Source organism: Drosophila obscura, unplaced genomic scaffold, assembly GCF_018151105.1.
Source record: "Drosophila obscura isolate BZ-5 IFL unplaced genomic scaffold, ASM1815110v1 contig_9, whole genome shotgun sequence".
NCBI classification, from domain to species: domain Eukaryota; kingdom Metazoa; phylum Arthropoda; class Insecta; order Diptera; family Drosophilidae; genus Drosophila; species Drosophila obscura.
The window spans coordinates 3,327,548-3,340,944 of record NW_024542883.1 but is presented as its reverse complement, the minus strand read 5'-3'; the positions used below and the strand labels follow the sequence as shown (position 1 = coordinate 3,340,944).

At 37.7% G+C, this 13,397-nt stretch overlaps 1 protein-coding gene across 5 annotated transcripts in view; it reads right to left on the bottom strand.

Moving 5' to 3' along the window:
- Positions 1 to 13,397, bottom strand: part of LOC111073958 (zwei Ig domain protein zig-8) — a 57,267-nt gene extending 43,870 nt beyond the window's left edge. Inside the window, exons 1-3 of one of the 5 annotated variants that reach the window (XM_041595981.1) lie at positions 13,220 to 13,397; positions 12,979 to 13,121; positions 3,960 to 4,251 (exon numbers count right to left, since the gene is read on the bottom strand). In XM_041595981.1, the coding sequence (XP_041451915.1) occupies positions 3,960 to 4,101 (142 nt within the window). In that variant the 5' untranslated portion in view covers positions 4,102 to 4,251; positions 12,979 to 13,121; positions 13,220 to 13,397. Of the gene's footprint in view, positions 1 to 3,959; positions 4,252 to 4,425; positions 4,442 to 12,978 lie in introns of those variants that run through there. The other 4 variants (XM_041595982.1, XM_041595983.1, XM_041595985.1 and 1 more) reach the window with 4 other exon arrangements.

Below are 13,397 nucleotides of genomic sequence, written 5' to 3'. Positions count from 1 at the left end.
CTCATTGGAGATCTTCGCGCACACCCAAATGAGCTAGTCAAAAGACTTGCCCACAAACTAGGTTAGGTTAGTTTAAGGCGATAGTTGGAGAAAACCCCCCACCCCAACTCACTTGGTCCTTCTACAGGACCGTTGTGATGCCGCATGGGCGTGTACCCTTTCTCACCTAAACCGTGGTGAGCAATCTAATTGTTTGGAAAAAGTTTGGAGACGATGGAGATAGCCTCGTTTATTGCTTCGACCTCCACTTGGAACACACTACAGTGGTCCGGGAGCCTGAGACAATGACTGATGTTGAGCTCGTCAGAGTAGACCCCTCCACCCACACGGCCATCTAACTTTGAGCCATCAGTGTATATGTGGACCGCATTTGCAGTTTCGGGAGTCTCGTCAAGATTACCCAGTGTCCAAACGCGGATGCTTTCCAAAGTTTGGATTCTCTCATTTTGCGAGCGGAAAGTTTTGACACCTTTTTTTCCCATGAGTTCTACAGGGAGAAGGTACAACATGGTATCGAGGGCTTCGCCTAGGGTTGTGCGTAGTCCGCCCGTTATGCATAGCTCTTCCATGCGTTAGACACGGCTGAGTTTGCTAAGACAAGTTTTCTGGTCCACTGCTGGATCATATCAAGGATCAGGCCAAGATACTTGGCATTATTGCTAAAAACTAGCGCTTCTCTGCTGAGTTTTGGGGGAGTCAGTGTCGGAATCTTGTACTTCCAGGTGTTCCGTTTTAGACGGATCAACACCTAGCCCGCATTTGTCTGCCCACTGGGACAGTTTCATGTGAGGGCTTGTCATGCACTCGCATAGCGTGGAAATTTCCCAGAGAATGCTATGGCAACATCATCAGCGTACGCCACCACTTGGCATCCACTCCCCTCTATCTCCCGCAGCAGTTCATTAACTGCTACGTTCCATAGGAGGGGCGAGAGGATTCCACCCTGCGGTGTACCTCTGCTGACAAACCTAGTAGACGTTGACGTCACCAGTGAGGCCTCAACAGTCCTGCATTGAAGCATCTAATCGATAAGACTCACCGTCCGGGAATCAGTCCCCAGCTCCGTCAGTGCACCCGCTCGGGATGATGTTGTTGAAAGCGTATTCTATATCAAGGAAGCCTACCAATGTGTATTCCTTACAGTTAAGGGACGTTTCAATGATCGATGTAATCGCGTGTAGGGTTGTCTCGGTGGATCTTTCTTTCTAAGAGGAGAGGAGATTAGATTGGATTAGATTAGATTGTGCGGAATACTCGCTCTGAGATGCAGCCCCTAAAAGACGTTCAATCGTCTTCAAAAGAAAGGACTAAAGACTTATTTGTCTGAAATCTTTGGGGGCAGTGTGCGAGGGCTTACCTGCCTTGGGTAAAAAACGACTTTGTTCTGAAGCCATGTGTCTGGGATTTGTCCGTGAGAGAAAATACCCCCGTAAATCTGTTTGAGTTAATTTATGGCTCTTTGTCCAGCGTGGCTGGGCTGGGATGATGCCATCTGTTCCCGCAGACTTGTAGGGTTTTTAAGCTTTTAATTGCCCAGGATATGTTCTCCTGACTTACTGATCGGCTTTCTTCAGGTAACCCAAGGCTGGGGTTGACTTCGAGAGTACTTTGTACTTTCGATTTCACTGCAGAACTTGCGCCACGAGGCGCGTTTGGCTTTTCTAAGTTCCTTGTTATAGGTTGACCGACTGTCCTTGTAATCGGACCAGTTCTGCTCAACATTTAGAGCGTTGGCTCTGTTGAAGAGTCCCCGGGTGGATGCGGCCCAGGTGGTCTGAGTAGCGACTCCAGTTTGTCCGCCTGAGGTTTCGGAATTGGACTGGACTCGGTATGGAGAATGAGAAGACAGTTTCCACGTACCTGTGATCCGACAAGGAGTGTTCCTCAAGGACCCTCCAGGATACTATGTTCTTCTGTATCGTGTGACAGGCAAGTGTGAGGTCCAGGACCTCCTTGCGATTTTTTATAATTAAGGTGGGATCGTCCCCCCGATTTAATAATTTATTTAATAATCAAACCATCTGAGTGGTCAGTATGTAGCTGAAAAGGGATTAATCCCGTTCATTGGTGTCAGTGCTTCCTCACTGACTGTGGTGTGCGTTGGCGTCGCATCACACAATTAGGCCGATGTCCTTGGCCTCGCAGTCTGCGACGTTTACACATAAAAATCATCCGAGAAAACTCACTCAGCGTTGACGGATATACACTTGCATGCGCACATATTCGCAGATGATTTTAAATCACTCAAGCTCTGCCTTCTTTTATTCTGGCTAAGATTATTCATGCTCGTTCGTGTTTTGGGTGCATGTTTGTTCGGCTCAGCAATGATCGTATTGATTATTAGCAAAGACTTAAATGAGTAAACTCAGCTCGTATGATTTTGTTCAAGTGAAGAAGCGGTCGGCACACAGACATGCACATGTGTGCATGTAAACCCTTTCTCATACATGCTGGATATGATTGTATTGTATACGAAGCTGCGATTTGTGTAAGTGAGTAAGAATTGATTAAAACGAGGCGTTTGCCAGCACAAGCTGAGTTTATTCAACGCTGAATATTTCTGAGTGATTATATATGAGTACAGAAAGAAACACACTAAGCAAGAAAGTGATTCGAACGAAGCGTCTGACAGCGCAAGCTGAGTTTATTCAACGCTGAGTATTTTTGATCGATTGAATGTGAGTGAAAACTTTAGCTCATGAGTAAATCAAGAAAAATGTGATATTTGCAGTTCTCTGGTCGTGACCCAGCACAACCTCAGTGAGCTCGCTCTCCTGGCCTTCGAGGCTCACCGCTGTGCTGTGTGATCTTAATTGATGGAATTTGGGAGCAAAAATAAGTGTAACTCTCTTTTTGCAAAAATGCATGCAAAAAATGCAAAAATGATAGCGCATGCTGCCTTACAATGGTGGAGGTTTATCGGCAGGAGTGTCAGGCACATTCCTGAGACTCGCCTCCACCATTGTGTCGTCGACATAGGTCTCGGTGAACTCCGTGTCCTCTCCGACAACGATGCGTCCAAGACCCTTGGCTAGGTCGCTTGCATCCGACTCGTAGCGGTCAAAGATGTCGTCCGACATCTCCGACGCTACGTCCGTCCATAGTCCACTACTCTGTCTAACTTTTTCAGAAACTCTAGAGACTCCTCATTAAGGACGAGGATTATCTGGCGCCTCTGTCCAGTTACCTCATCCACCTTGGCCACCTTCCAATCAACTGTAGGAAGGTGGGGGTTGCAGACCCACAAACTAAGACCTAAAAGATTTTTGGCAATATATCCATCCGACCTACACAGAATATGGATATCCTAATCAAAACCTGAACCATATTATATAACTATACTTTACTAAAGATCTGTATATAAACACACTTATGTACATATTTACATATTATATAAGTTAAAAACAGAAAAGAATGGCAACAAAATAGAAAATTCAAACCAAAACGAGAGGGAACGACTCTACTTTTATACCCGTACTCAGTCAGTATATATATGGACATATGATTGATTTGGAATTTTCAGAGAACTAGGCGCTCATCAAGACGGACAAACAGACATCGACTCGGCTATTGATGCTGATCAAAAATATATGTTTATACTTTATGGGGTCGAAAATTGTTCCTTCTGTGCGTAACATACATCCACTTTGACCACAATATCCAATATACGTCTTAACTCTTCGAGTACGAGTAATAGTAAAAAACATTTTTAGCACTGCATTTGTATCTTAAAGTGATTCGTTTAAATACGAAGTTGAACAAATGTTGATAGCAGCCTCAATGGCACTCTCTGAATATCAAAAACATATATGGGTAGATATGGCCATACCCAATTATAGTTTATGCAGGCTTAGCGCCTGTTATTTCCAGTTACAAATGAGAATCAAATATAAATATACAACTACATACATATGGTTTTACGGGAATATGCATCAATTTTTACGGATGCGACTACTTACATGATGACTTAATGCCTTGCCGATTCTTGATGGCTTGAGGCAATTGCTGTGCGTCTAATGTCCATGTTTTTGAACTCGTACTTGCCATAATTGTGATGATTAGCATTAAGGTGCAGCCTTTACATATCCCGGGCATGGCCATGATCTTCGTCACTTGCTAGTTATACTTAGATTGATTATGTTCTGATTTTTTTACCTGACATGCGGCTCGCTGATTGGAGACATTTATCGTGATTTATGTATGGGCTTGCGTTAACACTCCCATGGTTTCAATTATTCCGAAAGGTAGAGACTGTAAAAGTAAGAGGGAACTAGATTAAATCAATACATTGCACAATGGGCCAGATTCCCTTTTTTTGGCATAAAGTCTAATATTATAGCTAGAGAGATGAAATTTGGTGGAATTTATCATAAAGTGAGACATACATAAGTGAGACAAATATCAAGTCAATCCACCGACGCCCACCTATAACGCCCATATAAGGACATATTGTCAAGGAGTAGATTTGTTATTATTATTTGATATTTTAATATAAACCAAATTGAATACTGATTACATGCTGATACTGATTATATACTATTACATAAATCGTATTTTTCTACTTTCAAATCCAAATCTTAAATGTCGCAATTTTAGATTACATTTAGGTAGATTTTGTATAATATAAAGGCGAAACCTTCTTATTTTCATGGTGATTTTGGCTTTAAAGCCAATTGATATTATTTAAATGTAACTCCCATGGTTTCAATTATGCCGAAAGGTAGAGACTGTAAAAGTAAGAGGGAACTAGATTAAATCAATACATTGCACAATGGGCCAGATTCCCTTTTTTTGTCATAAAGTCTAATATTATAGCTAGAGAGATGAAATTTGGTGGAATTTATCTTAAAGTGAGACATAAGTGAGACAAATATCAAGTCAATCCACCGACGCCCACCTATAACGCCCATATAAGGACATATTGTCAAGGAGTAGATTTGTTATTATTATTTGATATTTTAATATAAACCAAATTGAATACAGATTACATGCTGATACTGATTATATACTATTACATAAATCGTATTTTTCTACTTTCAAATCCAAATCTTAAATGTCGCAATTTTAGATTACATTTAGGTAGATTTTGTATAATATAAAGGCGAAACCTTCTTATTTTCATGGTGATTTTGGCTTTAAAGCCAATTGATATTATTTAAATGTAACACTACTCTACACGAGTTTTCCTCAAAGAACAAACCCAACTTTTTCTTAAAGATTTGGGGCTTAGAAATGCGTTCGGCTAAGCGCCGGACCATGGCAGCACAAAGAGCAGTTGACCATACTATGTAACATCTCTTAATGTAACGTCTCTCTTTATCACCGTTTTGTTTGCCTTTGCTTATGCTCTATCTGGTGCTTTGCTCTCTGGCGGCGTTCGTCAGCCACTGTGGGGGAGGCTCGTCAAAGCAGAAGACACTTCAAGATCGATCATCACCGTAGTTAAACGTTGTGCTGTCGGGCACAGTGACCTGCCTGCTGCATAGTTCTAAATTAAACCTAACATAAATATTTCAACAGTCTTGAACCGGCCCAGCGTCTTCAATCGACCCATCGTTAACTCTCGTTATCAAATCCGCACACCGGGATAATACACATATGTATATTAACTTAAGTACAATAAACTGTGAATATATTAACTGAACACTCATCGTCTCTTAAATAAATCTCGCAAAAACAAAGCTACTGAAAAAGCTCAGTAGCTCATCAAAATGGTTTGATGATATTTTTTTTTATACACTTTTTTACTCAAAAACAAGAGAGGGTTGTACATTTGGATTTGGTAAAAGTGGATGTGTGCAACGCAGAGAAGGAAACGTTTCCGACCCCTAATTAAGTATATATACACTTGATCAGCATCAATAGCCGAGTCTATATAGCCATGTCCGTCTGTCCGTCCGTCTGTCCGTCTGTCCTCGTGCGCCTGATCCAAGACTAAGAGCTAGAGAAACCAAATTTGGTTTCCAGACTCATGTAATATCACACTGCTACAAGTGTATTTCAAAATTTCGCCCCGCCCCCTTCCGCCCACACAAAGGACGAAAATCTGTGGCAGGCACAGTTTTAAAGATACGATTACTAAAAACGCCCCGTATCGTAGAAAATGCCCATATCTACCAGAGTGCCGAATCTGAATCAGATCGGATCATAATTATAGCCAGAATGAAGAAATTAATTTTCAGTTGCTTCCCTCCCCCTCCCGCCCACGACAACGCATCTCATTTTCCTTCTCGCTCGCACATTCTGCCGCGTTCAGTGCGCGAGCAACCCCTAGCGGAGGAGATGTAGAATCTAATTGGAACATGTAAAATCTACATGTTAGATGTAGAATATACATTGTATATGTAGATGTAGATATCATATGTAGCAAAAAAAATGTAAAATGTAAAATTTTTTTTTTTCTAAAATTCTTAAAAATCATAAGCTCAAAAATGTATATACTGACTGAGTACGGGTATAAGTAGAGTCGCGTCCCCAGAAGCGACTCACACGTTCCTTCTCGTTTTTTTATAAGGCAGAACTTTTTTTGAAAAATTTGACAAAAATGGCAAATGAGAACAAAGCAAACGAAAACGGGTTGTACATTTGGTACCTGATCGCTTTCCTTTGTTCCCAATTGGCAGCTGGGCCCGCAACCTTCCAAAAGGTATTTTTTGTTAATTTTTTTTTTTTAGGTTTGGTTAATGAATTTTAGCTCCAAAGTTTCTCCATAGATTTATATGAGCAATACCTTAAACGACACCTAATTAATGCATTTATACACAAAAAAATAGAGGTCACAGGATATAATTTTTGTTGACTTTTCCTGAGTTTGTAAAGTCAAAATGTCGTAAAAAATACCGCGCAAAAATCACCAGACGTAAGATACTAGAGTTATGTGAAAAGAGAAGCTCTACCTCTAAAAAAGCGTAAAAAAAATACCAGACTTCAAAAATTCTTTAAAAAAAAGTTCTGCCATCGAAAAAAAACCATAATTCTTTAAAAAAAATTTTAAGTCCCATATCTATCAGAAAAAGTCGGTTTAGATCCTTGAGATCCTCGCCAATAACCCAGTCAAATAACGCTTTTTATACCCGTACTCAAAAAATATATATACTCTTGATCAGCATCAATAGCCGAGTCGATATACCCAAGTCCGTCTGTCCGTTCGTCTGTCCGTCCCGATGAGCGCCTAGATCTCAGAGACTATAAGAGCTAGAGCAACCAAATTTTGTTTCCAGTTCGCCCCGTCCCCTTCCGCCTCCACAACGAACGAAAATCTGTGGCAGGCACAATCGAAGTATCGTAGAGAATCAGATCGGATCATAATAAGAACCAGAATGAAGAAATTAATTTTGAGTTGCTTCCCTCGCCTCCTCCAGCAAGAGACCTACAACTCATTCTCTTTCTCGCTAGCACACTCTGCCTCGTTATGTACGCGAGCGCCGTTTAGCGGAGATGATGTAGAATATAAATGGTACATTTAGAATATACATGTTATATGTAAAATTTACATTGTAGATGTAGATACCAGATGTAGCAAAAAAATGTTAGATGTACAATTTTTTTAGATTCTAAAAATCATAAGCTTAAAAATGTATATACTGGCTGAGTACTGGTATAAGTAGAGTCGCGTCCCCAGAAGCGACTCACGCGTTCCTTCTCGTTTTTTTTAAATTTGCATATCTGGTGTTTCTACAACAGAAGCGCAAAGTTTTGTAAAAGCTTCCGCGCAAATTGAGACAGACAAACAGCTGAGAAAACATCTGACTTTGTTAGCGCTGCACCGTTACCACTAAAATTTTTTGTTAATGATTAGATGTAACCAATGTGCTTATTTTAAAAATATTAAGTTAAACTCAAAATAGATTTAACAAAAATGTACGACTTTATGAAAGAAAAATCCGGGGGTCTGGCCCATGGTGAATTGTTGCTCTTATTTTCAAGCTGTTATTGTTAATATCTAAGTGTTAAAAAAAACCAGCGTCACTCTTGTTCGTGTCCATGTTCTCAAGCCCTCGATCCTCAACTACTTGATATATGATTAGACTTTACGGAAGATGTAGGCTCAGCGAAATACACACCGTCGAACTAAAGAATACTTAAAACGAGAAGGAACGTGTTATTCGCTTCTGGGGACGCGAAAAAAGGATCTCATCTTATATTTTAGTTATTTTTTCTTGAAGAATATTATATTTTTGATTTTGTTGTAATAAATTTGTTTTTTGATTTAACTTTCGACCTCAGTCTAATACTTATATTTTATATATAAGTATATATATATATATATATATATATACTCATAAAAACATTGTAAATAAATACTATTAAAACTATAAAAATATATAGCTCGATAATATCGATTTTATAGATATTCAAGGCGATATGGCGATATTCATTACGATATCATATCTTCGATATGATATTCTATGTGATATTTTGATTTATGTCAATATCGATATTTGCTTGACGATACCCATCCCTAACATTTACCACACAAAATCCACACAAAAGCTAGAACGGCCTGTTAGTGTGAGAAATGATATAGATGACAGATGTAGCGAGAATATGTAAACTAATAAAACTACTCGAAAAAATTGAACTTTTTATTTAGGCTGTGAACCAAAATGACTTTTTCTGATAGATTTCAGGATTTAAAAATTTGTTGTAGTACTTTATTATTTTTTTATGGTCATTTTTTTTTAAAGAATTTTTAAAATCTGGTATTTTTTTTCTTGGTTTTTTTTAGAGGTAGTGCTTCTATTTTTCACATAACTTTAGTATCATATATCTGGTTGCATAGAACTTTGCAGTTCTGAAAAACTGACAAACGCAGCTATAAATCCGATCCAGACCTCTTATATCTGCAGCTTAATGCCCGAAAGATATTAAGCTTTCAAAGATTTCATTTTTTGCACTATTTTTTTTCGAAATTTTGACTTTAAGAACTCGGGAAAAGTCGAAATAATAATTATTGGCCAACATTTATGGTTTTAGATAGACGCATTAATTGGGCGTCGTTTAAGGTATTGCTCATTAGAATCTATGGGTAAACGGTCAATTTGCAGCCGTTTGACCAAAACCACTCAAAAATAATTTTACATGAAATTAGTTCATTTTTCACATAACTTAAGTATCTTGAATCTGGTTGCACAGAACTTTGCAGTTCTGAAAAGGTGCCCAATGCAACTATAAATCATACCCAGAACTTTTTATATCTGCAGCTGAACGCCTGGAAGATATTAAGCTTTCAAATTTAAATTTCATCATTTTTTTGCGGTATTTTTCCAAAAATTTTGACTTTAAAAACTCAGGAAAAGTCGAAAGAAAAACATTTCTTGGCATGCATTTTAAGTTTTAGATAGACGCATTAATTAGGCGTCGTTTAAGGTATTGCTCGGTAAAATCTATGGATAAACGGTGTAGCTAAAATTCGTTAACGAAACCTCAAAAGTGAAAAAACAGACAAAAAATACTTTTTGGAAGGTTGCGGGCCCAATTGCTGCCAATTGGAAACAAAGCAAACGAAAAGGGGTTGAATTTTTGGTAAAAAGTATTAATTTTTTTCGACTTTTCCCGAGTTTTTAAAATCAAAATTTCGAAAAAAATACCGAAAAAAATTATGAAATTTTAGTTTGAAAGCTTAATATCTTCCAGGCGGTAAGCTGCAGATACAAAGTGTCTGGGTACGATTTATAGCTGCATTTGTCAGCTTTTCGGAACTGCAAAGTTCTATACAAGCAGATATAAGATACTTAAGTTATGTGAAAAAAAGAAGCACTACCTCTGAACAAAAAACAAACAAAAAATAACAGATTTTAAAAAATTCTTAAAAAAAAACAACACCATAAAAAAAAAACAATAATTCGTTAAAATTTTGTAAACTCCCGAAATCTATAAGAATCTAAATTTTGGGCCACAGCCTAATTCTTGTGTTGACTAGTGTAATTAATGCTGACTGAGTACGGGTATAAATATAGAGTAGCGGCAACAGAAGCGACTCACAACGTTCCCTCTCGTTTCTTCATGACTTCAAGTTAATTACACATCTCCCGTGTAACCATTAATCACCTGGACAATGGCCAAAAAGGTTCGAAACTACTAATAAGGAGAAAGCTGACTGCGACACAGTTCAAGTACACTTTGTATGGAGAGAGCTAAAAACTCTGATAGACTTGTCCTACCACCACATGGATGAGGAATGTGGTTTAGCTTTTCTAGCTTTGGCTAGGTTTAGCTTTTCAATATTTATGAGTATACTAGGGGGCAGCCCCCTGCTCACTCACTTCACTCGGTCGCCAACCCCCAAGTATTCTAAAGTTATTTATTTTTCTTTATTAAAATTTTTTTAATTTGTATCATTTTATTTATATCCATTAAAAACATAATCACATATATGATACTCCAAACTATTTTCATTCATTATCATATCATAATATTCGGCCCAAAGTATTTGATTTGAATGGTCTGGGGTACGCATCAATGGGTGCTCCTTGCTTGCAAGACATCCATTTTTTTTTTTGATTCCATGTAAAATGGCGTGAAACTTCGGAATAGATTAATGTTCGTGCAAAGGAACCGAATGTATCTTCACGATAACACAAATCAAAAAATTCCTTAAGTGTAGTTTTAAGAGGATTCATGGCACGCTCAACTGTTGTCGCATTGGTGAAAATACACGCTGTCCATTTTCAAGATGGATGGGATAATGTATTACTGCTGGTTCCCGTTCATGAATTTGGACACCAAAGATACGTCAGATAGCTTCATCTGAGCTTATATACCGGCCAATTTGGTGCGTTTCATTTAATCGGAAGCATCACAATTATGTTGTTAACCGCCATATCGCGCGGGCGGGGCGGGGGGGGGGGCCCGCCAGGCGCGCAAACCATGATTCCAGCAAAGTCGTCAGCCACAGAGGTATTGAATCTACGTACGTGCACACCATCAGGTGTTTTATCAGGATTGATGACAATAGCGTGATTGTCACTTTCCAATTTGTGCATGTGTGATTTTAATAATTTCAATAACTTATTGTGCTGATTAAGTAATTCCTCCCGCTCTCCAACTATGCGCCTGGATATTGCCGAATTGTGGTTATGGTAACCGCAACGTGCATCAACGCGATTGGAGAGTGCGCGATTTTGGTCCTCACCATCAATTAAGTACATTCATGAAACATATCGACGCATTTTCGCAAAATTATCGTATGTCACTTTATATCGAAATTGTTCGAAACCTTATGTCTCACAATCCTGCAAAATAGTATGACTAAAACCTACATATATAGTTCCGATGAAAATTAAGTTTCAATTTTATCGTATGTAACTATGCATTTTTCTGTTCGCAATAAATTTTTTGTATGTAGTACGAATTACATCAAACGCACAAAAATAAATAGAGATAACAATCTCTTCATTCCATTAGGTGTCGGCGTCCAAAACCAGTTTGAAGAAAATTCTGACCACCTAGTTTTCTTAAAACTTTATTTTTTTGCATTGCTAAATTCGAATTATATTTTTCAGCTAATGGTTTTAAATTTAAGGGGGAAAAAACTTAAGTTTAAATCATTTAAATTGTAAGTAAATGTGTAATTGATTTTGTGTGAACGTTAATCTCTAAATGAAAAATATTTCTTTTCATAGAACTGGGCCTTCAGGTTGGAAATTCTATGCGATGACTGGGCCAATCCAAATTAATTGCACACGAATTGTCTAGAAAGGGCCACATTCTTGTCCTTCCCAATGACTTGAAAAGATTTGACACCCAAAAAACGTGGTACAGTTGCCAACTGCAGGATTGGTGAATTTGATGATAATGGGATGTCTTCCTTAATCAAATAAAAAAGCATTATAAAAATCCTTGCTCACAAGATGCTTATAGCGAAAGCATTTTTTTTACATGTACAAAAAAAAAACCAAAGTGGAGTCAGAAGTGGACAATGGGTCTGATGTCATTCTAAGCATCCTGCGTTATACTATTTCTTCTTGTATTTGCCTTCTTCTAAGGTGATATCTGGCTGGTAAACGGGCAATTGGAATTTCTCTTTAAAATCTGTTCAACTTATAATGCAAACAATTGACGTTTTCTAAGTACAGACAACCGCAAAAAAAAGCTTGTCAAGTCTGTCATTAAACACTAAAATTGGGTAACTTTTTACAAAATTGTATTACTCAGATCCCCAATGAAAAACAAAAAATTTTATTTATTTAATTTTCAAATCTCTAAAGATCCCGATCATGATATTTCGGATGACTTGACAAATCTCTCGAGTCAAAATCTCTAAAGACTTCTGTGGCGCCCTTGTAAGTGTTTTTTCGATTTGGTAATTGCTTTCTCTTTGAGTCGAGAGAGCTCAAACAGATTATCAAATTCTTTATATTTTTATGGAATTATTTCGTTCAATAAAAATTTATTTTTTTTATTATCGTATGTACACTTGTCTAAGCCCATAAAAACATAGTGCTCGAAAGTATCGTATGTTTATAGATCCTAGCTTTTTTAGAACAAGGCGACATTATTGGCAATAATTAAGTTGACATTCGTTTTTGTATCTGAAACAATACAACCTTTGAGAGTCTTACCGTTATTTTCCCATTAAAAGCAGAGTAAAGTAATCTAAATAAACCTTCTCCTGTAAAAATCGCGAAATATATGCGTCGATATATAATGTCACAAAACACACTGACAGTTAAATACGACAAAAATTTCATGAAAATCGGTCGAGCCTATGGGGAGGAGTTCAACCACAAACAGCATGACAATAAATACAATAATTATGGTAATAATTTATTTTACTATCCCCAAGCGCAAAAATTAAACGGAACCAAAGTATAAACAAATGAAGTTTCGATTAGCATTGAATCTCGTTGAATTTTTTCGATGAATTTTCTTACATCCTATACATACATATGTATGTGTAGTACATATGTAGCTTAAGATAGGAACGAAAATTACAGCATTAACTTAAGTTATTAGCTTAATTAATTTACAACTCACATTGCCTTTTACTTTTTGGAAGAAGATTTGTATGCTGCTGATGTTATAATAGTTTTAAGCATATGAATATATTTTGGATTTGTTTTATGCAACGCTAATAGTGCTATATGGCATTATCTAACACAATCACACGATCAAAGCGGCTTTAAATTGGAAATTTATTCTTTTTAAACACATCACCAGACTCAGACACTCTTTTCGTTAGACAAAAACACAAATCGAAAATGCATTGAATACGTACATTTAATGGCTTTCGACATTTTCTTTGCATTTCAGGCAAAGCGGACAAACGAAAACTACGAAAAATCCTGTAAATGTAAATTTCACAAGCAGCGATGCCCCGAAAACGTGCGCCGTGAGCTGTGTGATATATAAACGGACTTTTCTAAGCTGAGAAGAAAATTTCTGTTGTTTCCTTT